At 48.7% G+C, this 25,280-nt stretch overlaps 7 protein-coding genes across 7 annotated transcripts; 3 read left to right on the forward strand and 4 right to left on the reverse strand.

Moving 5' to 3' along the window:
• Positions 1 to 1,189: 1,189 nt before the first annotated feature.
• Positions 1,190 to 3,530, forward strand: EDB82DRAFT_254048 (RING-14 protein). The gene is made up of 4 exons (XM_025728140.2): positions 1,190 to 1,682; positions 1,780 to 1,947; positions 2,016 to 2,897; positions 2,947 to 3,530. Exons 1-4 carry the CDS (start codon positions 1,640 to 1,642, stop codon positions 3,387 to 3,389), a joined length of 1,536 nt encoding a protein of 511 aa, XP_025582537.1. The 5' UTR covers positions 1,190 to 1,639; the 3' UTR covers positions 3,390 to 3,530.
• EDB82DRAFT_254017 (pyridoxal phosphate-dependent transferase) lies at positions 3,531 to 5,894 on the reverse strand. Its single transcript, XM_025728141.2, has 3 exons — positions 5,571 to 5,894; positions 5,406 to 5,500; positions 3,531 to 5,343 (listed from the first exon to the last, which is right to left on the reverse strand). The coding sequence occupies exons 1-3, from the start codon at positions 5,616 to 5,618 to the stop codon at positions 3,672 to 3,674; spliced, it is 1,815 nt and encodes a 604-aa protein (XP_025582538.1). The 5' UTR covers positions 5,619 to 5,894; the 3' UTR covers positions 3,531 to 3,671.
• Positions 5,895 to 6,938: 1,044 nt separating this feature from the next.
• On the reverse strand, positions 6,939 to 9,281 carry EDB82DRAFT_527504 (uncharacterized protein; the record flags this gene model as incomplete). The annotated part of the gene is made up of 1 exon (XM_025728142.1): positions 6,939 to 9,281. The coding sequence occupies one exon, from the start codon at positions 9,279 to 9,281 to the stop codon at positions 6,939 to 6,941; it is 2,343 nt and encodes a 780-aa protein (XP_025582539.1).
• A 4,068-nt stretch (positions 9,282 to 13,349) lies between these two features.
• On the reverse strand, positions 13,350 to 14,155 carry EDB82DRAFT_547115 (Alpha/beta knot methyltransferase; the record flags this gene model as incomplete). Its single annotated transcript, XM_025728143.2, has 2 exons — positions 13,350 to 13,826; positions 13,880 to 14,155. 2 exons carry the CDS (start codon positions 14,153 to 14,155, stop codon positions 13,350 to 13,352), a joined length of 753 nt encoding a protein of 250 aa, XP_025582540.2.
• A 790-nt stretch (positions 14,156 to 14,945) lies between these two features.
• EDB82DRAFT_507917 (mitochondrial 37S ribosomal protein uS17m) lies at positions 14,946 to 15,842 on the forward strand. Its single transcript, XM_025728145.2, has 2 exons — positions 14,946 to 15,204; positions 15,268 to 15,842. The coding sequence occupies exons 1-2, from the start codon at positions 15,070 to 15,072 to the stop codon at positions 15,637 to 15,639; spliced, it is 507 nt and encodes a 168-aa protein (XP_025582541.1). The 5' UTR covers positions 14,946 to 15,069; the 3' UTR covers positions 15,640 to 15,842.
• Positions 15,843 to 21,628, reverse strand: EDB82DRAFT_449153 (oligomeric complex COG6-domain-containing protein). Its single transcript, XM_025728146.2, has 7 exons — positions 21,614 to 21,628; positions 20,964 to 21,555; positions 19,167 to 20,915; positions 18,795 to 18,825; positions 18,393 to 18,484; positions 16,257 to 18,333; positions 15,843 to 16,202 (listed from the first exon to the last, which is right to left on the reverse strand). The coding sequence occupies exons 2-7, from the start codon at positions 21,276 to 21,278 to the stop codon at positions 15,982 to 15,984; spliced, it is 4,485 nt and encodes a 1,494-aa protein (XP_025582542.2). The 5' UTR covers positions 21,279 to 21,555; positions 21,614 to 21,628; the 3' UTR covers positions 15,843 to 15,981.
• Positions 21,629 to 22,096: 468 nt separating this feature from the next.
• On the forward strand, positions 22,097 to 24,906 carry EDB82DRAFT_431432 (autophagy protein Apg9-domain-containing protein; the record flags this gene model as incomplete). Its single annotated transcript, XM_025728148.2, has 3 exons — positions 22,097 to 22,767; positions 22,823 to 23,543; positions 23,593 to 24,906. The coding sequence occupies 3 exons, from the start codon at positions 22,097 to 22,099 to the stop codon at positions 24,904 to 24,906; spliced, it is 2,706 nt and encodes a 901-aa protein (XP_025582544.2).
• Between the last annotated feature and the right edge of the window lie 374 nt (positions 24,907 to 25,280).

A 25,280-nucleotide genomic window follows, 5' to 3' on the forward strand; every position in this document is an offset into this window, starting at 1 on the left:
TGTTTTTTTCCTTCTAGAATTTGGAGAAGCATGTAAGCTCATTCGCTGCATTCGGGCGGGTATCATATCTGCATGCCGAATGATTCACAAAGAGTCATCCAAGCTTGCTTTATTAGGAGGTGCCAAGTTCAAAACAGGACCTTGTTACTCATACGTTGACCGATATTGTTACGACGCTGACGTCTATCTAGTTGCTGTTTGCAATATTGGTTAAGGAAGTTCTATTAATAAGGTTAAATTATTCACTATGGCCAGCTCTTTAGTTAGTTCTGTCGCTGTTTCTTCTTAACATGTTACCCAGTCAGACTCTAATGAACTCTTGTTCACATGTGTACTAAGGTACCTAGCATATACTACTAAGGTATGTATTTTTCTACTATGCCTGTTTCTCACCTAAAAATGTTACCCTGATATTTATGATCGACAGCAGTTCCCTTCAGATGCATTGTGTGATTGCAGTCGGCTCGATGAATGAGGCTAATCATAATTAATTGATGTTTCACGGCTAAAGAACTTGCCTGCTCCAATAACGAAGCTTATGTCGCCCACGAGGCTGAATAGAACAAATCAGTTGCATTGGGGAGGATCAGCAAACCAAATCGAGCACAGACAGAGTTTGTGAGTTCTTTCGACAATACAGATTACTTTAAAATATACATTAAATATTCTATATATGTTGGCTGGTTCATTGAACAATTCATGACCTGCTTGACTGGCAAACGTGCTGAAAGCAATCATCTGACCACTTTTTGATCCATGTCATGGACCAATCACTATCCTTGATGATGTAAAGCAAACCCCATCAAAATGTAGGAAATTGAAAAGAGAGAGGGAAAAAATGATGGGTCTCGATTCATACTATTGTGAATGCCGGCTCGGTCAGCGAAAATGGATTGACAAGCTGGGTCTTTATGCTCTTGTTTGATTCATGCTTTTAGATGCCTCTCTCTATTTTGTTATTTGCCGGCAAGAGATTGCCGAGAATCCACTCAGGCGCATGCATCATGACTTGGGTGAGTTTTGTGAGGTAGAAAGGAAAAAAAAGAAGAAAAAAAAAACCACCAAACAAACGAAAGATAAAACTTAGTACCTACCTACCTCTAGAGGTACCCGAAACCGGTTGGTGTTGCATGGAGTAACTGGGTTAGCGATGTTCATTTACATGGGCGAGACTGAATCGAGTAAAGTACATACCCTGGCTTGCCTACTTGGGCTTCTAGATATCTTTTCCACCCACGAGGTCAGTCAATAATCGATACCCAAGACCTAACTTTAGAAACCGCTCCTCATGTTCATCTTCATGTGCAGACCCAGACCCAGATCCAGACCCAGATCCAATTCAAGCCCATTCACGCGGCGCAAGTTCATGACTTGATTCTTTAACCATTCATTCCCACCATTTTCTTCGTCTTCTTCACCCTCACTCTCCTCCTCCTCCTCTTTTTCTTCATTTTATGCAAAATACAATCTTTCGGTTCTGCTTGAAGCTTTTGAACTAGTACCTCTTTGTTGTTACTGCGCTGCATCTCCAGCTCCCCTGTTCCAAATCTTTTGCCACCAACTGCCGCCCAATACTACAACTGGTCGCGTGCCTCATGCGAATAGATTTGGAATTCGGTGCAGCATCAGTTCGGTAGCCATGAAGTTTGGTCACGATTTTAAGGAAACTCTTCGAGCCCAAGGTTTGTCTAAACCATGATGGGTCTGAACATAATGATTCACGTTCAGACTCCCTTCTAAATTAGTAGGCACATTTTTCTTCTAATACACAGCGCCCAGATTTTCCTGCCCATTGGGTTGATCATGCAATTCCCTATAGTCAACTTAAGAAATGTCTCAAGAAAGTCGCCCGTGAGCTGCATGAGCTTGGACTTGATCCTGAGACGTTGCGCGAACTTCTGAACCCCGACGCAACGTCTCCTGTGGCCTTGAAGTATAAGCTCAACGGTATGAACCCAGTACTCCCAACGGTTTCCCCCTCCTTCCCTCCCTCCATCAAAACTGACTTTCCACAGACGGTACCGATTCTCACCTGCGCCCAAAGCTTACCGTCCAGGTCCATCTACAGGATGGTGTCCCCATCGATGCTTCGCTTGCACCAAATTCGCGCGACTTTCTTAATAAGATTGCCATTAATTTGCCCCAAAACCAGTGGTCGCACACGGGACATACTGCCCAAGCGCGAACCGTCGACGCTGTCAAGGACGCCGCATCATCCGACACCGTTGCTGAGACTGCCGTTACACCCTCCGCCGAAATAATCGATGCGCTCACTGAACAAGCCAACGAGACGCTTGCAGTCACCCTGGCCGACGAGAAGGTCAACGTCGTCGAAAAAGTAGCAACCGATGCTGATCAGCAAAAAACTTCCGCAGCGACCCCAAATGATGTCTCTGGCGAAACCACGCCCATTTCATCCCCGGACGATGCGACCACGGGAATCTACGAAATCATCGAAGTTCCTCTCACTTTCGACGCCGAGTTTTTCGAAATGCTTCAGAGCGATGTGAACCATCTGGATGCTCTACAAACAGAGGAAGAGAAGACCATGACTTTGGAGATCGTTGCACTCGGAAAGGAAGTTGAACAAGTGGTAAAGCCGAAGCGTTTCTCCAAGACCGACCTGGCGCGCTGGCGACAAATCTTCGAGCTTTACCTGGACGCTGAAATTTTCTTTGCTACGCACGAGCAAGATCATGGACAACGCACAAGCCAAAAGGCCCTGAAGCAGCTGCAATGGTTTCAGGACCAGGTGACCAAGCAGAATCTGGTCCAGGATTTCAAGCTTCCCGAGAGCAAGGCGGCCTTCACCCGCTTCATCAACTTGAATGCGTCTCTTCTCAAGAACATGCAATTCCAAGAGCTCAACAAGACAGCTGTTACCAAAATTCTCAAGAGTAAGCGAATGCTTGTTACTTTACGATTATCTTACTGACTCTCTACAAGAATTCGACAAACGGACGGCATTGGGTGTCGCGAGGAAGTTTCCTACTGTTGTGCACTCCGACAAGCTTCTAGCAGGCACTATCGCTCGGGACGTCTGCGCACAAATGTCGCAAGAGCTTGTCTCCAAAGTTCCCCAGCTCAATGATTACCTTTGCCCAGTCTGTTTTTCGGTGGCATATATGCCGGTCCGCTTAGACTGCCAGCATGTTTTTTGCATTCGCTGCGTTATCAAGATCCAGCGTCGAAAGGAGAAGCATTGCCCGCTGTGTAGAGCAGACGTCGTTTTGAAGGCTTCTGCCATGAACCTTGACTATGAACTTCAAAAGTACATGAAGAAGTATTTTACAAAAGAAGTAAAAGAGAAAGAGAGGGCAAATGAGATCGAGCGGGGAATTGAGGATTACGGGCCTGGCTATGTCCACCAGGAATGTTGCATAATGTGAGCTGTCTAGAGCTCTGGTACACGACACGACATGACACGACTACCATGACTACCACAACATACTTGAGCGATTATAATTAGTATAGACTTTGCAATTAACAACATGAAGAGTCTAGGTGAGGTTTTTATTGTCTCTGTTTAGAATATACCATGAATTTGGTCGACCAGATTCTCTGAACTCAAGCAGTAGACACCACACCATGCATAACGGCGAATAGCCTCAACTCTCTATATAGACATAACATGTCCAAAGCGGAACAGCGCCTTTGGTATTTATTCATCATCAGCTTGTAGCTGACACAGCTTCGGCCGCCTTCAGGGCGTCTGTGAATATGTCACTAAGCTCAGTCGTGTCTTCAAGTCCAACGCTGACACGAATAAGATACGGGTCGACACCAAATGACTCTGCCCATTCCAACTCTTGATAGTGTGCCAGGAGAACATACGGCGATACCAGTGTGAAGTTGGTTCCCAAACTCGGCCCCTTGGCTAGTGGCAAGGCGTCAAAGAACGCCTGAGCGCACTCCTTGCGTTGGAACACAACAGATAGTAGACCGCCATATCCTCCGTCAGGAAGCCGGACCTTTTCATAGTGTTCTCTGGAATCATTGGATTTGGGATAGTAGATTCGCTTCACAAGGGGATGGTTCCGTAGCACCTCACAAATAGCATCGGAGTTCGCGTTGATGCGTACCACACGAGATTCGTAATCGCGGCTGTTCCTTTCCATGAAGACAACATCCTCAGGCCAGTAATTATCCTCGTATATTTCTCCCATGGCTGCCTTGAGCGCTCGGTAATACTTGCTGTCAGGATTGAGGACAAGGCCTCCGCCCATAACATTAGAATCGCCAGAGAAAATCTTGGTTAAGCTGCTGACAACAATGTCTGCAACGGGGAGGACGTTGATGTTGGCAAATGTGCCAATTGTTTCATCAATTACAACAGCAAAATCGTACTCATCGGCAAGTTTGCGGATACGAGTAAGGTCAGGACATGTCAAAAGGGGGTTTCCAGGGAACTCGCAGAAGAGGCCTAGGTACCGCTCACCCTTTTTCAATCGTACCTCCAGGTTATCAAGGTCTTCAGGTGATGCATGTCCATAGAAGAGACAGCCAGGACCAAACTTTTGGAGGATCTTGAGCGTGTCGACATAAGGGAAACCAAAATTGATGCTCTCGGCCGGCTCTCTCGCATGGAGCAGCGCACGATGAGCATTGAAGATGGCGTTCATGCCAGCAGGGTAAAGGTAGACGTCGGTCTCTTCGAGGCTGGGTATGCCGCGAGTGTTAAATGTCATGGCTGGTAGTGGTTCGTTGTTCACGTCTACCTCGTGAGCCATAGCACCCGCAATACGTCTGCGAATTGCAGACTTGGCACGCTCGACCATGGACAGGTCAAGGTTTCTACCAAAGCGTTCCTCGAGGAATGTCGAACTCTCGACAGACTCCACTGGAATGTCCGGGGAAGTTCGTTTAAGTGCCGAAGGTACTGGAGAAGAAACACCATCGACTGAGCCAGGGCGAGTGTAGCGTCTCGGACCGCGAAAGGGTCTGCCTTGAACGGCCTCGGGAGGGGTCCGCGTACGGACAGCCGGGACAAGAAGATTATTATTGAATAAACCATGACAAAACTCAGCACGCCTGCTGGAAGTACCCTCTCCAGTATGTTGCCAGTATTGTTTCGCAATAGAAAATACCTCAGAGGGATAAAGCACAGCAGAGATAGTAGAAGTGAGTTTCTTTAATACAGGAGAGAGCTCCTTTGACTTGTCAAGAGCAAAGTCGAAGATGCGGACCTGACTCGCCAGCTCAGGGGAGATCCGTTGGACTATAAAATCCAGACACCGATTTGCTACTCGCGGTGTAGGGAAGAGCATAGCTTGCTGGCCGGGGCTGCCATAACGATCCACGATTTCTTTGGCAAATGCCTGGATGCCTCTGTGAACGAAAAAGCTGTTTGGCAACGTTCAGTAAGCAAGAGTACCATGCGTAATGATGTATGAAATATAGCTCACCGAGGGTAACCTGTGGTCATACGGTTCACAACCCAATCTTCACCCTCCTCGTACCCAACATTGGCTTTCCAAGTTGGAAGGGAGACACTGACAGCCTGGGTTGATGAGACTATCAGTAATTTTATTTCACATGACCGGAAAAATTGACCGCGCAGATTGACTCACATGTGCTGTATCAGAAGGGATGGATTCGCCCAGGTCAATCACTGGCATGATGATTTTGCTCTTCTTCAAGATGAGATGTGAAAAATTAAGTGGAGGGGGAAAGGGAAGACAAAAGATAGATGAAGTTTAATCTGTATCTGGCAATAGGTTTTTGGACCTCGGAAAATAAGTGTTATATTAACAGGTATAGGTTGGTAGGTATACAACCAAGACGGCTTTTTTTTTTACTCGAATTGGTGGCGTTGTGGTTGGATGAAGAGGGAAAATGGCCGAAGACCGGAGGAGAGCCCCGGTCCGTGTACAGCACTTATGAGCCTTTAGTCACAACAGTCGGCTCCAAACCTGGAGAACTATGCTTGTTAGGAGTGAGTAAATCAAAAGTGGGACAAGTGACTCGTTAAAGATAATTCGGGGGAAGGTTTAGTTGATTGACTGATGATGAACCCACTCGACTGAATACTGTTATTTCCTTTATCTGAATACACTAGGCTAGTATACTGAGAGTGTAACTATGGCATCTTTCGGGGGAAACTTTGCGAATGGGCCCTAATACACTGCATAGCCAAAGTAACATCTTATCAAACACACAAAGTCTCGACGACTATTTTGCTGTGCCGCCGTCCACTTTGACCCCCACATCCAACACCAACGAACGGTGTGTTGGAGTCTCATAAGTGGGCTGCATCCTGATGATGCGGTATATTATGAGAGATATGTTTGGGTTTTTGAGAACCGGATGCGAGGAATACATGGTATTAGTGGGGAATGGGAAATAGAGCGATAGACCATGGAACAAAATCTCCAGTATGGCCATGTCCTTTCTGTATTGTATGTTTGTAGTGTGTCCTTCTAGAATGCATCTCTGTGAGTACCTATATATGTATTTATTCTTTAAAACCCGTTTCCTGTGCCAAGTCGTACCAGAGGTCAAGCCCATGGTCAAAACATGACTGTTATATTTCCAATGCATCTCAGTCAAGGAAAAAAAAAGAATGGAAAACATGAATGCAATGTCTCTACTCATCAAGGCTTGCGAAGCGGAAGCCTTGGACCAAGCAGAAATCCCAGTGATTTCATAAAAACGCCTCCTCCTATGCTCGGTGGACGGGGGGAAAACAAAAAGGAGAAGAAGCAGAGAGAAGAGAGAAAAAAAGAAAGAGAGAGAGAGGGGGGGGGGGGAGCAAAAGAACACTTGAATTTAGTTCGAAATCAAACTCTTGACAAGGAACTCGCGGGCTTCATATCCAATGCATAACCAGAATACCGCCAGCCCTTCATTTCATTCTGTGAAGTCAATCAATTCGTAAGTCGTGTCATCTGATCGCTACTCGTGGGAAAAATGCATCTCGTCGTCATCATAGTACATCTTTATCGTATCTTGCGGCTTCGTCTGCTCGGCTTCATACCGACACAGCTGATACTGTCGCTAGGAGCAACACTGACCATATCGTCATCCCATTCAGCGTGGCTGCTGCCAACACCGCTCATCGGTAAACAGACATCCCTGGCAGAGATGTAGCTCTGAGCCTTGCTTGGGAAGCCCAAATGTTGGTACTCGGGCCCACTAGCCATCCGGGGCGCATTATATCGACTTCTGGCCTGCCCCCTTGGCATCATGTCGTCAGGAACTTCGTAGATGTTGGGATCCAGAGGGATCTCGGGAGCATCAGGCACTTCGGGTACCTCTGGTGCTTCCATAATATCATCATCCACCTCGGTACGTGAGGAACGACGAGGAGCTCGGGAAGATGGACGCGATCGGGTAGAAACGTACGTTCGCTCATCGTCATATGTAGGCCGATTACCACGAACAACCGATCGTGATGACTTGGGTGGGCGTGAACCCGCGTGACTTTGGCGGTCGTCGTATTTGCGGTCTAAGGGCGCCTCGCTTTGAAGATCGTCGGCCAATACAACAGACTTGCTACGGCTGACACCTACTTCGCTACGTGCACGCATGCTTCGTGGCTTCTCTGTTACAGGGGGCCTTGATGATCGTCGACTTCTCTCGAAACCATCTTCCGGTGGTGGTCGGGATGACCTGCGACTGCGTCTGTCATAGGCGTCGCTAGGTGGGGGCCTAGATGAGCGGCGGCTGCGTGGCTCAAACCCGTCGTCACGAATTCTCGAAGAATGGCGACTACGTGTTTCGGCAAACTCGTAAGCGTCTTCTGGGTGCCTTGACGGGCGCCGGCTTTGGGTTGTCTCATAGCCTTCATCAGGGGCCTGACTTGGCGATCGAGCTCGAGAGGGAGCAACACTCCGTGCAGTGCTCTTCGTAACAGTCCTTGTACTTGGGGCGGCACTTTTTGCAGCAACGCTTCTTGCCGTACTCTTTGCCACGCTTCGGGTTCTGCTCCTACTCCTGGCTCGGGGATCAGAGTTCCACGGATTCTCTTCGTTGTAGGGAACCTGGGTTAGATACTGTATTTGGCGGGGTGGTGGGTCGTCCGGAGAGTCTTCACTACTATCTTCCTCTGTATACCCAAGGTTATTTGGTGGGTACGAGTTGTGGTGAGACATTTTGCGAGGTGCGTAGTCGTTCTGCATGTTCTGCTGGAATGGATAGCCTTCTGGGTATACCTCTGGAGGTGGGAAGCCACCATGACCTCGGTAGGGCAGTGCTTTAGGAGGATATTGTGAGGCGTTAGGAGGATGGTCACCGTATACGGTTCGGCGCTCTTCATGGTGCAGTTTGTGAATTGGCGGGGCTTTCTCGGGGAAAGTCGAACGTCGGGGGAGCTGGGGGGCTTGGGCTTCGTATTCCTGTCTTGGTTTTCGTTCTCGTTCCTTAGCGGCGTGGCTTGCAAAGCCGTATGTAAGAGCTGCACCGGCAGCGGCGACTCCTAGAATGGCACCCACGACCGTAGTGGTGCTGAGGCCGTTATTATTGGAGCTCTGTCGAGGCGAAACGGATACTGGTTCGTCTTCCTTCTCGGGGCGAGCGGCGGCACGTTGGGCCATCTCGGCAGCTGTGACGGTGTTAGGACCGTGTTTGGCGGGAGACTGACGGGGCTGAAAGGGTGGAAGCCCATCAATAGAAGAGGAGGACGAACGAGCGGAAGCGACAGGTTGTAGCTGTGGCTGTGACAAGGAGCGGTTCCTGGTATGTGTTGTTTTACGAGTGATATGGGTTGTAGTCGTATAAGTCGAATGAGTAGCACCGTCATAGGTCCATTCGATTACTCGACCGTAATAATCTCGGGGACATGTAGGCTGACGATAGACGACCTGGATAGTGTTGCCATCAAGGTCACGTACTGTTGCTCGCCTTGGGGGTTCACCGCCATCGATGCCTAGACGAGGTCTGGGGCTGGGGCCGCCGGGGTAGACTGGGTCACCATCGGTCTGAATGGCCAGCCACGGATTCGCGGTGAGAGCGGCCTCGTAGAAGTCAACGATCTGTCCTGGGGCTGGTACCGCAATGACAACCGTGGAAATCCTGACAGGGGCGAAAGGGCGAGACACCTCCCGAATCTGAAGCACTGGCTGAGGCCCTTTTATTTCCTCTCCTCGCCCGTCGGTCAAGGCTTGGCGATGTTTGCCTCCAGTCTTGGTGACACCAGCTGTAAGTCCGTAAGTGACTGTTCCGATCGATGAACTTGGATCGCGAGATTCATTCAGGTATCGCAGGCCCAATATTTGAAGTGTGGCTGAGTAGAAAGACGAGGATGATGCCAGGTGCGACACCTCAACAAACGGTACAGTCATGGTCTCTTATAGAGCCCGTTTAGTCGCCAGGAGCGCCCGATCGGCTGCCTGCTGTGAGGTACCCGCTCGGATGCCTTGGCCGAATGATTTTGGAGTCTTGTAAGAACCCCAAAAACTCAGAAAGAAAGTAGATACTCAGCTCGTGCTTGACTGGCCGAGCAGCGCGTGTGAAAGAGAGGCGGGGGCTAGTGGGGAGACTGGAATATCGGTCAAAGACTGATGATGAGTAATGATGAAACAAAAGTATCTTAGTAGGTAGTAGATAGCTGAGGAGCAACTAAAACGATAACCCCAATTTTTAGAAGGGGCAATTGAAAGAAGAGAGAGAGAGAGAGAGAAGAAGAGGAAGGGGGAAAAGACAACAAGTCGGAAGGGAAAGGATGTAAAGAAGAATGATCCCAGAGATATTAACAAGTACAGCAAGGCAAGCAAAATGTTGGCCAGGTGAGGTGGCGGAGTGGATGAGAGAAGGCGGTCGAGAATGAAATGGTAGGGATTGAGAGGCGACCAAGGCAAGGACCAAGGCGTAGAGTATCCGATTCGGTGCCCTGATAGCTTGAGCCTGACTGAGACGAGATGAGGTAAGTGAGTTGGCGAGCTAAGGTAAGGCAAGGTAAGGTGAGGTATCCGTAGTGTCGTGCGAAAAGGAGGACGGGAGCAATCGAATGGGTCCGTATTCTGGAGTGGCCTAACAAAAGTCGGGTGGTGAGTTGTTTGCTCCCTAGTCGGTCAATTGCTTGCTTGCTAGCTGTTGGCTTTGTTGCTCGGAACACCTTGACGCCCAATTTATGTTGATAAGATGGAATACCCAGGTTCAAGATACAAGATACTCAAGGGCGCACCAAGATCGATTGCTACCCGAAACCACAAATAATCCTCGTGATTGCCGATGGATGAGTCAATGCGAAGAAAGAGTCCCTGAGGCTAGGATACTGGACGGACAATAAATGAAAATACAAGGTGCTTGAGGAAAGGCCAGTAACGTAGGCGACGCTGTTTCAATGTATGCTGAGGGTAATTGGAGCAGCAAGGAAGAAAGAAGAAAAGGAAGATGCAGCTAAAGAGAAAAGACCAGCCAGGTAGTACCCTCAAAATAGAGGTGTTTTGATGGTGGGCTCTTAATCGAGACTAGGTAATATCTACCTACCGACATCGTAGCAGACACTGGCTGAGATACTACGTTAAATGCCTACCTAGTCTAGTATATAGGTACTAACTTCTATACAACTCAGTCCTCTATGCCTCTAGGAGGATTTCAGTCTTACTCCTGATGGCTCAGGTGTCTTGTCTCAGCCAACCCTCCCGCTTCGTCTCATAACGAGTGAATAGCCCAGCCCTGCACCTCTTGTGACTGTGGCTCTGTGACTCGTCAACATCTGACCCTCCCAGACCCAGCCTAGCCATGAGGAGTCAATGGTTAACAAACATAGGAGTATTTATGTATTTGTGTGTAATGTATTCAATACCATCTTCCTCTTCATTTGGTGCGACGGGCATTTGTTGCTTAAATCACGTCGTATTATACGCTGAATAAAATCACAGCTGCCACAAGACCTGGATTTAACACGGGCAGGTAGAGCTTTATGTGCTGTGAGTTATGAGCTTGAAGAGGCAGGCATGTATCAAGGTAATTACCCTAGAATTGTACAGTATTTGTGCATCTCTAGCGGTACTTGGACGTCTGTGAGAGTCAAGTTAGGCACAGAGCGTACCCGCATTCTTGTCTTGTCTTGGGTCAAGGGTAGGTCCACTAGCCCCGCGCCATCCGGCAGCACCCGCTCATGATCATCCCTGAAACCTCCAAAATCTGAACCAAACGTGAGGCAGGTGGCCACTAGCCAGCCACCTGTAGTAGAGGGCACCTACTAAGGTAGCTGATGATCAAGAATAGTAGGTAGCGAATCTACTGTATGTGTTTATCAATTAAGACCAATTTACGAGGGCAAGTTGTCCGGAGTTGGTGGTGATAAACTCAAAACCTTCTCTATAACTTGAATGCGAATAATATGCTATACATCCAGATATCTTGTGGAAACCGTCATGTGCCATCCTGGCAACGACTTGTCCATACCTGCAGGCAGAAGGTGGGAGTTATGGAACATGGTGCGATAAATGGGCAGCAATTTTGTACCTACCTCCTAGTACCTTCCAAGTAGGTAGTAGGTAGGTAGTCCAAATGGCCAGACTGGAATGGACTCCAAACCAGCTCTTGAGCTCTGTCCTGTCGACCAACTAACTATTCGATACGACACGGTTCAATAGAGTCTCACTTTGGGCATCTAGGAATATGTACCATACTCTTTAGCAAGATAGTGTGCTGTCATGGTTATGCTTTCTACGTCCTCTACTGCACTGTACGATCATCGGAGAATAGCTCGTGGATACTGTATTGGCTTAATGACTCCCGGCCACCGATGCGTGACCACGTCAAGCCCAGCGGCTGGACTCACGGACGTCGGCTTGATCCACCGTCCTCCACCGGTACCCAGCCCCCCCCCCCCCCCCCCCCCCCGGCCTGCACCGGCCCCCCCGGGCTCCAGCTCTCATGCCTTATCAAGCTTCTCATATTTCATACTCTGTAGATACCCTAGTACCTTGAGATCACGTCCTCACTCCTGCATCATCCATCAACATTGATGTAACTATCTACCTGGAATAACACTTGAAGAAATGGCAATGCAATATTTTATGGTAACCAGGTCTCGTGGAACGCACAGCGTGAAGCATACATATAGACGCAGTAGACTTTGCGTTTGTAATTTGCCAGTGCCGCCTAGCCCCAGACCTCAGACTTGACCCAAACTCACAACCAACCTCCTGGCCGACTTTTTCGTCTGCTGAAGTTTCTCTCATACTTCGATCCTTCGACGCATCCATAATGACACTTCTTTTTTTGTTCAAGATGCATTTGGAAATCCTAACCATCATCATAAGAATGAAGGAGATAAGCACAACTCAGTACTATCAATCACGTTACCATATAAGTCTCATTACCCAAGAAACATGTTTGGTGCTTTTGGTGACCCGTAATGTTGACAAAGCGATCTATCTTGGCGATGGATGTGGGTGAGTGCTGTTGGCATACCTGAATCTAGCCCAGTCGGGCGGGTCACAAAAAAAAACACACTCCAAAGCATCTTCAGCACATTCTAAAGAGTGCCCTTAGCGGGTAGCAGAAGAGTTGGCTTCCCTAAGTCCTAGGCTACAAAAATAAGTAACCTAAGAACTACGGTCTAAGGAGCTTAAATCGATCTACTAATTTCGTTTCTTATGGTCGGTGTTTTGTGACCCGCCTGCCAGTCTCCACGCCTGCCATGTGTCCATCTATCCGTCGCTTCACTTGGATTCATTCTTCCTGCTGTTGGTAATTTTGGACACACAGGAGACCAATGGAGCTCCTGCGGGGTGATTTGGTGCTACTCCGACCCATTTTAGCCTCATGCGTATTCGCGGCTACAGCGGTTTTTTTGTACTTGATGGCCTTAGCCCTGAAAGCGTCGTTTAGTAAAAGCACAGAGCCTGTTTGGTGACACATGCATATCCACTTATTCGCTACCTATTATGGAATACCTTACATCCCATTATCCTCCCTCATAAACATATTGATTGCCTTTGAACTGTCGAGCGACTTGTCTGTCCGTCCACATCCCTCGAACTCGCCACAAACATGACCTGTGATGGTGCCCATTTCACAAGATGCTCCTTGGTTAGATCGGTAGGACTAGGCGTAAGCATGTCCGATCCAGGATAAAATTGGGCAACATGGCCCTTAATTGCTAAGGGGCAAAACAGAGCAGACTCGCTGAGCAACAGAAAAGAAAGAACAAAGAGGAAAGTGTGGATCATGTTGAAGAGACCCATCAAGACGACATTCACGTCTTGGACCCGATGTTGAACGCCCCATGTTTTGGTTGCAAAAACAAGCGACAGCGAACACCCCAGGCATTCCAAGTTACCACCGAACCGTCTTGCTCCCAGCGACGATGTTGTATCATCGTTGGGCGAGCCGGCGCTTGGCGTTCGTCGCAGCTTCGGTTTCTTGCCGACGCCACTTGGGATGGGTGGACATTACATAATGTCCCAAACATCTTCAGCAGCGTGGCAGAACTTGCTACAAGCAACACTGGCGGACAGAGAGAAGTTGCTGATAGAAATCTTCTCATCCACAAGAGAGTCGGCGAAGTTATCCTCACCCTTGGCCATCGCACCAACGAAAACGCAGATGCTGTCCTTGGAATTCGAAGATTCGACCCACTCACGAACCTTGACAAGTGGTGCATCGAAACTCAGCGTAACTTTGCGACAGTTGGGCGGCAGGTGGTCAGTGATGGGGTTCTGAATCACGCGAAGCAGCTTCTCGTTGGAGTTGGTGGAGCGGATAGACAGGCGGTGCAGAAGCTGCACCATGAGACCGGCAAAACGCTTGAACGTTCGGGGAATGCGGACTGAGGGAGAAACCTCAATCAGGACGCCCTTGGCGGTATGGATGTAGATCTGGAGTTTGCCAGCCTTGTTGATGGGAGAATCCAGGAGGGTAAGTAGACACTAAGAGAAAGGTCAGCATGTTGAATGCCGACTCAAGGGTTCAGAGTTGAAACCTGATGGGTGATGTCGGGACGCGCATCGCTAATGTCCCGATTCATCTTACGCATGACACCAATGTGCTCATCGCTGTTGAGCAGAGAATACTTGTCCTCACGATTGCGGCTGGTACCGCCGTGAGACGCCTTGTAGGTCTCAAGACTGGCATTGGACAAGACAACAATCAGACGCTGAGAGTCCTTATCCGTTGGGGGGATGGGGGTGCTCTGCTCGGCAACCAGCTGAGGAAGCGAGGGGGGAGGAAGAGACTGAGTGCCTAGAGATTCCGACATGTCAACGGCCGCGCTGGAGATATGGCAGATAATGAGTGTTCTTAGTTCTTACGAGGTCGCTTGACTCCAGCAGTTCGACGCTCGGGCGAGGACATGATGAAGAGAGAGAAAAAATCAACAGGAAGTGGGGGTTTGGAAAGCTTTGATGTTGGTAGCTCGAGTTTGTCTTAGGCAAGCCACAGTATGGATCAGTGAGCACGAGACGGTCAATTGCCAGACGATAGTGTTTGAGTTTGTTTTCGGGAAGATGGATGTTTGTCGCGTACAAGGGAAGAAGGGAAATTAGTAAGTAGGTTGGCAAGGATTAAATTTCGTCTAAAGAAAAAAAGCGGCGGGCGGTACTGACACGGTTTAATTGAACTGACAAGGTGTTGAACCCTCAGGCCAAGCCAAATTTTGTAATCCTGCCCCCCACATCTTCCGATATCCACGCTACGGCCTGCGGGTCCCGGCACCCCGATATACGGACGGGCTTCGGAGCATGAACATTCACTTCAAACTCTGTACATGATGAGAATTTAAAATACATTTATCAGTATGCACGGGATACTCACGGGGATATTAAATTTATCTGAAGGCATTGAGCCCTTTTTCTGCGTTATCACCTGTTCATTAGTATTACAACTTGAGTAGCATTCATTCAGATCTTGCACGTGTGAGGATATCGTGAGTCGTGTGAGGTTCTCTGACCCAATGGGAGGAGCCTATATTCCCAAGTATCTTACATAAGCACTTTCCCATACCAACACCAGACTTGATTGGCTGCCGCTTTTTTTTGGATCAGCCTTTGCGAGCTGGGAACTGAACATTTGAGCATCACTTCCAAGACGACGTTCGATTGGCGAATTGGCGACGCTTTGTGCCTGCCAAACATTCGAGTTGATAATTAGCCCAAGAGGAGAAGCATCGGCATCATGTCTTCACCAGTCGCCAAGGCCGCTCGCCGCGTCACGACCGAGCTTCGAGGCGTTGTCGTCTCTGCTGGCCTTATGGAAAAGACTGTCAAGGTTCGAGTAGGCGGCCAGAAGTGGAATAAGACCGTCAATAAGGTGAGAGGCCCTGTTTGACACAACCTAAGAAAACAAACATAAATTACTGACCGATTTTTCCAGTGGTTCGCCGACCCTAAACACTATCTAGTCCACGATCCGAACTCGTCCCTACGAACAGGCGATGTCGTTTCTATCGCCCCTGGATGGCCAACTTCCCAGCACAAGCGCCACGTTATCAAAGACATTATTGCACCTTACGGTGTTCCTACCAGCGAGCGTCCGCCTGTACCCACACTGGAGGAAAGGATAGCGGATTATGAGGCCAAGAAGGCTGCTAAGGATGAGCGGAGGGCAGCCAGACGACAAGAAGAGGAGAACAAAAGACGAGAAGAAAAGCGATTGGAAACTGAAAAGAAGGAGGCCAAGCGTAAGGCTTGGAAGGAGGCCCAACAAAAACACAAACCGGACACCTCGACGAACGATGTGGACTGAATCACCTAAATATTTACATCACAACACATGACCACAACTATCTCTGATTGGGAAATCGGAACGGATAATGTTCGACGGTTCCTACACGGCGATAGAACATGCCGGCCGCGCAAACGGTCAAGCTCTGTACGATATATTGAGGAGAGTTGCGCAGCGAAACAAAGGCTTTCGAACTAACTACCATTTGTAACATATAAAATGACATACTGTACATCTAGCCGGTTTACAACCCTAATACCCAGACTCCGATGTCTACTACCGGGCCATGTTTTGTGATGCTCCTGCGTGTATAACATACCCATGCCTCATGATCATGTACTGTATACAAAGACACGTTCCAATCTATCCACCGCGTTCGCCAAACTCTTGCGCCCAATCCTCATATTCCTTCAAGCCAGTTTTGCTGACACTGGGTCTGATTGTTGTTAAACTTGCTTCAAAATCAAGCAACTGGATTGGTCGAATCTCATCCATTGTCATATGTAATAATGCTTCTCCGAGAGATCGCAACGGTCCCATGGCCGCGTCCTTAGCTAATGCTGTGATATCCGAGCCTGAAAAGCCTGTAGATGTTGGTTAGTGGGGTTGTCCTTTTGCTTGTGTTCAAAGCTGCCTACCATCCGTCATTTCCACCAATTTAAGGATATCCTCATTTGACAGGTCGTGCTTTTGCTGGCCCAGCAAAGTCCGGAGTTGCGTCTCGCGAGTAGTCGGTTCGGGCAATGGGATATATTGTCGTCGTACAAACCGCCTTCTGGCTGCCTCGTCAATAGCCCAAGGGAGATTTGTCGCTGCTAGAACAAGAACTCGGTTGGCATCTCCTCTCTCCTTGTCCTTCTCACTCGTTTCTCTTCCAGCAGCTGCCCGTTGAAGATCACTCCATTGAATGAGGAACTCCGTCTTGATTCTCATGGTAGCCTCATGCTCACCTGAGCCTGATCTTTGCGACAATAGTGAATCAATCTCATCAACAAAGATGATACTGGGCGCCAATGTTCGTGCCAAACCAAATAAAGCTCGCACTAGCTTTTCCGACTCTCCCAAGTATTTGCTTGTCAGACTGCTAGCAGAAATTGAGAAAAAGGTCGATTTGGATTCTGTTGCCACAGCTCTCGCGAGCATTGTCTTTCCTGTTCCTGGTGGCCCGAACAGCAACATACCTCTGGCTGGTTCTCTAAGACCCATGAAAAGATCAGGCCGCAAGAATGGATATACGACAGTCTCGCGAAGGGCATTTTTTGCTATATCAAGACCGGCCACGTCATTCCAACGAACCTCATCACCTTGAATAACAATATCATTCAGGATCTGTTTGGCGGCCGCCGAGTCAACTCCTGGGGTCAAATTTTTAAGTATTTGCTTCTTTTTATTATTCCATTCGGTCAAGTCATCAGGGCTCTTTTCAGATTCGGATACTTCCGAGTTTTCAACTTCCGAACCAGCTTGAATGGGAGCTTCCTTTGCTTTAACACGGCGTGGTTTTGGCCCAGTCCGATTTGTATCATCATCGGATGTACTAGAGACCGAGGCTTGTTGGGTTTTACGACTACGTCGTCGTGAGCGATCTCTGATTTCGGTATTTGCCTTCGAAGGCTTCGGAGACCTTGCTGGCGGCCTCAATGCTGTGGTTCTAGTCGGCAGATTGTTGGAAGCACTTCTCCTCTCTGACCCCTCCCCAGAATCATCAGCAGTCTCCATATCATTGGTTGCCTCTTGCCTAGATACTTTGCGGGGCGATAGCGAGGTGATTGCGTTGTAGGAGTTTGTTGGCCGCTCATTTCTAGTGGTATAGACGTCCGAGGAAGGCAAGTCCTGGTATGAGGAGGAATTAAGAGCGCTGGAAGCAGCAGACACTGATAGCATTGATGGGCGAGCATAGTAGTACTCGTCAGAGTGCCGTGAATTTCCCGATACATCTCCATCAAAATCGCGGTCTCTAGGCACAACAAGTCGTCGCGAGTGACTATCCCATTGTGTTGGTGCTGGTCTTCGAGTTTGTTCAAGTGAAGTACGGGAGCTGGGGCTCGCAGTAGCTGGAGTAGATTCCGATTGACTGCCTCGCACAAATCTGTCTCTCGAGCCCAAAGCGCTCCACGCCAAGGTAGCCGCCTTGCTCGACCCTTCGGCGAGAGGCTTGGATGGTTTACGCGGCTTGGTGGACTTTTCGCCTGGTTTCCCAGAGCGCAAAGTGGTTCGCATAGTGTACTTTTCTGGACTCGGTGTTCGCAATGTCTTGTTCGGTCTGGGAGGCAGGGTAGGTCCTCCAGGTGAAGCAGATCGCGGTAGGGCTGGGAGGTTTGGATCGAGATGTGTGCTGGGTCCATCGACTATTGCAAGCTCTGAAGATGTACGACGGGGCTGTGATGGGCGATGCGGAAGGGATGGTCTTGATAGCTCGGAGTATTGCATGGCAGTGATTGTGCCCTGTCCTAAAGAGCCCCTTCCCTCAGGTAGACTGGGACGTTTTGTCAATTTGCCTGATGGCGGCGTCAAATCTTCTTGTCGTGATACTCTGAGAGCCTCGAGAAGATCTATTCGTTCTTTGCATTGTAGTTCAAGTTGTTTAAGGGCTTCCTGTAACGCCTTCTCTGTATCTGTACGTGGACTGTATGAAGGAGGCGCACGGTTTGCATTGTAATCGTATATCTGATCCAGCGCAGCTCTCCAGTGTCGCATTGCTTCAGCCTCGCTTCCCTGTTAGGCGCATTGGTGGTTAGTCTTTGATTGATGTAAGCGCAACAGTTCGACCTTACCTGGCCTTCGTAATAGATGGCAGTCGAGCAACTCAAATAGCTATCATCGTAAGTCTTCTGCAAAACAGCCAGGGCCCTGTTCCGTAACATGGCTCCGGCGATAGGCCACTACCATAGTAGCCCAGAAGCTGGCACGAGGTGCGCTCAAGTCCGCCGACTGTTTAAGATGGTCGCGATGCTGTTCGTTTGGGCGAGCAGGTTCTGCTGAGATACGGGTGGATACACCGAGCAACTAGGTTTCTTCGTACAGGTATTCACGATTGATGATATGATTGATTCCGTACCGTGAAGAGAGATTGTATTTGTGGTCGATTATCAGAAGGGTCCCCTTATTGACGGTTGTTGCTCGTGATGAAGTAGATCGTCCCGCGTGCCTGGCCGGACATGGAATGACAGATAAACTCCACTCGGGTAGGCGGTGACGTAGTCCAGGCTAGCATCACCTACCCTTGTAGCAATCTATGGTGGCGGGGTAGACAGGCTGGTCCGCGCAGCCTCACGTCTTAGTAGTGTCAACACCTACAAGTCAGCTGTTGATGAGGCTCAGTAACCTAAGCGTTGACCACAAGAGAAATTTACAAGCCAGCCATAATGATTCGAGGAGTCGGTCACACAACACATATGTTTTATTCACGGTCCATCTATGTTGTACATCATGACACTCCGACTTTTATGTCGTGTAGGTGTACAGATCTGCATATGTCTTTGGTGACATTGACCCGTTTCAGATGTCAAACCTAGGTATCTAATCTCTCTAACTCAAGAGAGTAGGACGCGGATTTCTGCCGTTGTCCTGGGGAAAATGGACCGCAGCCCCTCGTCTTCTCCCGAGTCCACGGATTCACCATCTCCCTCCGTTATGGCCTCCTCTAGCTGCTCAAAGTCGTTGCAGAATTGCTCAGCCGCCTCCTCAGTAATTTGTCGTGCTAATTTAGAGTCCTGGAGATGTTTCAGATTCTCCATAGCATCCATAAGTGCTGATGGGAGAAAGTCGTCCAACATATGGCTTGCCTGAGACAGAGCTTTCTCATCCAAGGCTGTGGCACTTTTGTCATCGTCCTCCAATTTCGAAAAGATAGCATCCAGTCCCGAGCCCTTTCGAAAGAATTGGTACTGACTGGCAACAAGCTCTTTAGCCTGCTCACCTGATTTCTCACGCAGCTGCTTGGTCCTCTGTTGCGTAAATTCGAATGGTTCTAGACATGCCACTGCCAAAGACAGGCAATTGATGAGGAAGATTCCGCCATTCTGTGTGTTCATATTTTTGATCATGTTCTCACAGCCAGCCATGAATGGTTCGAAAGCCTCTGCCAACACATTCTCGAACTCGCCTTCACGATCTTCCGAAGCAGATAACGAAGAGTCATAGGTTTTAGCTATAGCCTTGAATTGTTTAAGCGAGTCCTGTAGAAAACCGGGTGGGCCAAGGTCGGACGGAGCATGTTGAAATTCACCCTGTAAAGTTGCGATGCGGTCTCTTACCAAGGCTCGGAATTGTCTCAGTGCTTCAGTCTCCAATCCTCCGATTAGGTCTACTAGGTTAGAGTTGGGACCAAGGGTTTTTTGAAAAGTAATGCGGTAAAAGTTGATGAGGTTTGCCAGTCTGTAGGCCGGTATGGTGTCCTCATTGGCCTGAATTACCTGCTCCATCCGTTGACGAAGAACACGAGCGGCGCCAGATATGTCGCGATCTACCAGATCATTCAGTGCTTTAAGTGCATTAAAGTCGGCTTCGGCTTCGTCGTCTTCGGCAACAAGACGCCATATCTCGGCATCTCGTCCAGACTTGAGCCCCTTGGCCAGTTCCTCCCCCTCTGCGACGAAAAGAATTTCCAATGCCTCACGTTCGCTAACTGTAGCCGAATGGATCCAGGCTAGCATGTCTCCAACATAGCGCAACGGGTCATGTGCCAGCATATCGATTGGTTTGACAGACGGATCCTCAGCTCCCGATGGCGAGGTACCAGTCAGCGCAGTGTAGAACGAGTCTGAAAGGATTCTTTCCCGCGCCTCGGAAAAGAAATCGAGACAGTTCTGGAACAGTGATGGCCGCTCAGCAAGAACCCGAAGCGCCCTGCGGATCGACGAGTTCATTTGCGGATTTTCAAGATTCAAGGTCTTGAACTCTCGCTGAATCCACTTGTAAAGTTTCTGGAAGCCGAGGTTGATGTTCTTCGACATTTGCTCCATAAGCTCCAGTCCTAGTGTCTGTTTTTCAAAACCGAGTAGGATTTCGCAGTCCTTACTGATCTTTTTCGCTTTGCTCAATGCATTAAAAAAGAGGTCATCTACCGGTTCGGCTGTCTGTGTCAAGGCAGCGACTTCATTGTCAGACATAATGAAATGTTTCCTGAAAGCTCCAAGAAGGTGCTGCTTGACCTCGACCTGTCGTTTCTGCTCTAGTAGAGAAGATGACTCAGAGAGTGCCGGCAATGTCTGTCTGTGAGCCTCAACGACTTGGCTTTTCATTGTTTCGTACCCATTGTTGAGTTTGTCGATAGTTGTTTTGATCCGCCTAAGTTGCTATATCCGCGTTGGTATAAATTCCTCTAAATGACACAAAAAACGCACCTCTGCTACACGCCCAAATTCGGCAATGACCTCACCGTTGCTATCAATAACCTCTCTTTGCAAGTCCAAGCGGACACGCCGGCGACTTTCGGCGTCGTTGCGAATCCCACGTTCATCAAGAAGGGACAGTGCGTCCCGAAACTCAGCATCGGAATGTGTGGTCGAGAGAACACTGGTAACTTTGGACGTGAGAGACGCGAGACCTTTAGGTGTAGCTGGGGACTGTGGGTAGCTATCCGTCAAAGAAGTGCCGGAACTGGCATTGTCTCTTGAAGGAAGGCTCCTAAATGATGGGGAGTGGTGTGAAGAAGCCATTGTGAACGGGATTCGAATATTGAAGTACTGGCAACTTCTGGCTGTGACAAGAACTATTCCATTTCATACAAGCTCATGAGTTGAAGTTAATTAAATTTCGAATGAACGATATGATTTCAAGATCAATTGTTGATGTGATGGTAAACAGTTGTCACGTTCAAACATGGGTACCTAATAAGACGGGCGATACGGAGTACTCCACGAGTGCAACGGTGTCGTGAGTGCCTTAGTACCTACTAGATAGAAAGGGTAGGCGGTGGATGACCAATCGTGGATTCTGGGGATCTTATCGGCATTTGTCTGGCAGAACCTTACACCGCTCTGTAGCGTCATACCTGCGGCTGGTGATGCCTGGACCATTAAGCCAAAGCATACATATATGAATACAAAGTGTCTTGGCCGTTTTCTTGTCAACTAGTTGGCCGCATAGCCAGTTCCGGTTGCATTTCATACACAGTAAGTGCGTTAACCGATATTTCCATTCATCTGGTATTGGATTTGCTTGAGTCAAGTCTGTCCGTTACTCCGGGTAGGCATGTGCTCCAAGTCACGCTTATCGTGCCCCCCCCCCCTTGTGACCAACCGAGCAATCTTTATATTCGAACTGACCAAACTTTCAGGATTAATTTTGATTTCAGTTTTGATTCCACTGAGCCAGAAGCTTTGAACCCATACAAAGTCTGGCTAGTAACCATATCGGCCCTCGTTATTCTCCTGCAACACGAAGCTCGCCTTGACACTCTCTATTGTCATCAAATCTCGACAGTGGTCCGAAATGCCCACCCGTATCCATATTTGATCGAGCCTACCGATATGCGATGACTTCAAATATGTTCTCCCGGATAAAGTCCCCTTCGAGGGGGTCACAGTCATTTTACCGACAACTACGCTCTGCGGAAGACCCTGAGTATGATCCCGGTCTCGATGAGGAAAACCTTGGTCATAGGTTTGATGACTTTCAAACCGAAGGGTTGGATATCGGCGACAGTCGCATGACGGTCGAGAGTGCAGCACTGGGTTCGAAAAGGAAAGGGAAAGCCACATTTCGATCAACAGCCCACGTCCGAAGTCCTGGAAGAACATCACCGCGATGGCAACAAGATGACGAAGGAGACAACGAGGTACCCGCATCGCTACTGATGGAACCGAAAGATGTAGACCAGCCTATATCAACTCCCAGCAAACGAGCAACCAATCCTAGAAACTCACAGACTCCAGCAAGTACAGGTCCGTCATCTGCACGAACAAGGGCCCAATGGGAAGCGGTAACCACACAACAACAACTCCATCAGGACGACCCATATAATGAATCAATAGGACCACGGCCAATACCATTTGCCAGAGGGACTATGTCGAACAACCCGAGGGAGAAAGCAATGTGGCGATGGGTCAACACCTCCAATTTGGACAGCTTCATGCGTGACGTTTACGACTATTTCGAGGGCGGAGGTCTCTGGTGCATTCTTTGTGCCAACGCTCTATGGCTTTTGTAAGTTTGTCAAGTTCCGACGTTGAAATGAGTTAAGCGCTAATTTGTAATAAAGCGAAACCCTTTTTGTCGCCGTGATACTCACTTTTCTCAGCCAGTGCATTGACTATTCAAGAGTCCCCAATAGTAGGTCCTTGCATGAAGTTATCGTTCCGCAATGCACTCGCAAAATGTCTGGACTATGGAACTTTGCGATCTGGCTCTACACATTTTTCTTCATCTGGAAATGTGTTCAGTACTTTGTAGAGATACGCCGTCTCATCTACATCAGAGACTTTTACATCTATCTCCTTGACATTCCGGAACAAGACATGCAAACTATCTCCTGGCAGGACGTTGTAGCCCGTATCATGGCACTCCGTGAGGAGAACCCGAAAACCGCAACAAACATCTCCCCAAGACTGCGACAATTCATGGGTAGCCAATCTAAGGAACGGCTTGACGCACTTGACATTGCCAATCGTCTCATGCGCAAGGAGAACTACCTCATAGCGATGATCAACAAGGATATCTTGGATCTGTCCTTGCCGTTGCCTTTCCTTCGTGGCCGTCAAATGTTCTCAAAGACTATGGAATGGTATCTGCAATATTGTATCCTCGACATGGCCTTTAACGAGCTCGGGCAGGTCCAGCAAGACTTTCTGCGCCCTGATCGTAGACATCTACTGAGTCAGAAGTTGAGACAGCGCTTTTTATTTGCAGGTTTTCTCAATCTCTTGTTTGCGCCAGTTGTGCTCGCATACGTTGTCATCGTCTACTTCTTCACATATTACTATGTTAGTAAATAACCTCTTGGTGATTCTCGGTAAAGCTAACCTGTAACAGGAATACCAAAAGGACCCCAAACAAGCTGCGGCGCGTAAATACACGTCTTTGGCAGAATGGAAGTTTCGCCAATTTAACGAGTTGCCACACATATTCTACGAGCGGCTGCACATGTCGTATCCATTCGCAACTCGATATATTGACCAGTTTCCGAAAAGAATCACAGAAGCAGTCGCCCGAACTATAGCCTTCATGTCGGGTGCTATCACTGCCATCCTGGCAATTGGCTCTGTTCTCGATTCGGAGCTTTTCCTCAATTTTGAAATTACCAAAGACAGGCCTGTAATCTTCTATCTCGGCGTATTTGCTGCTATTTGGGCGACGACTCGCGGCATGGTGTCCGAGGAAACACTGGTATTCAATCCAGAATACGCACTGCGGAATGTCATCGAATACACACGCTACGTGCCGGACCACTGGAAAAACAAACTCCATAGTGCTGAGGTGAAGCAGGAGTTTTCGGAACTTTACAAGATGAAAGTGGTCATATTTCTGGAGGAGATGATGGGGATAATCACGACGCCCATGCTACTTCTATTCTCACTTCCTAGATGTAGTGATCAGATTGTTGATTTCTTCCGGGAATTCACAATTCATGTTGATGGACTCGGCTATGTTTGTTCGTTTGCGGTGTTCGACTTCCAAAAAGGTCCTGGTAATACCGGACCACAAGGGCCTCGACCAGATGTCCGCGAGGACTATTACTCCACAAAGCATGGGAAGATGGCGGCATCTTACTACGGCTTCCTCGATAACTACGCAGCAAACCCTAAGACTGGTATTCCTGGTCACCTTCCCCCAGGACCAAAACCATCATTTCATCCTCCACCGTCATTCCCTGGACTCGGTTCCCCAACATTGGCGGCAGATATGCAGGGCTCTCATGTTGGCCGAACAGGGACGGAGACGGGACGTGCCAGAAGCCGAGCCCCTGGTGGACGCGGCCCACGTATCGGGGTTATGCCACAACCTTCTCCAATGGCGTCTATGCTGCTTGATCAGCATCATCAACCCTCCGGGGGCAATATGGTCGCACGGAGTCTGTATGCATCAAGGTATCCACGAGGGTATCGGGGGGAGAGCCAAATTATCGAAGAGACTGAAGCCAGTGCCATCAGGCGAAGCGGGGAAGATGATGAACTGTATGAGCCAGGAGGCGCGCTGGGTGAATCGGTATGGGAGACCTCTCCAGCAAGAGGCGTGACTCGGGAGAACAGTGCTGCCAATACTGAAGATCCCGAAGCAGGTGTGTTGGGTTTGATATACCAACTTCAACAAACTCAACGTCCCCGACGAGGCGGCGGAATGGTATGAGATACAGCATTTTCGTGTTTGGTTTTGTTCAATTTTGGATGGTGGATGACATTGGTGTCAAGGCGCATGCTATCAGTCATTTCTCCCAATACCATGACCCTCCTAGGACGGAGGCGAAATCTAACCGGCGTTTGTTCTTCTTAGATTGGTTGTCATTCATTGCTAGCTATTTCTTTCAGCCCAGCGCAACAAATTCATAGAATGGACTTGGTTGAATTTGCCATGTTCACATTTGCAACAGAGTTATCACGGGCACTCAAGTGTTTGTTATCGATGTAAATTCTTCACTGGTCACTTGACTGTGCCAACTTTACCAGGCTCGGAGCTGTAATTCCGAGGTGCGACATGTGCTGCAGAAGGACGCCAGATCTGAC

Source organism: Fusarium venenatum, assembly GCF_020744135.1.
Source record: "Fusarium venenatum strain MPI-CAGE-CH-0201 chromosome Unknown EDB82scaffold_3, whole genome shotgun sequence".
Lineage (NCBI taxonomy): Eukaryota > Fungi > Ascomycota > Sordariomycetes > Hypocreales > Nectriaceae > Fusarium > Fusarium venenatum.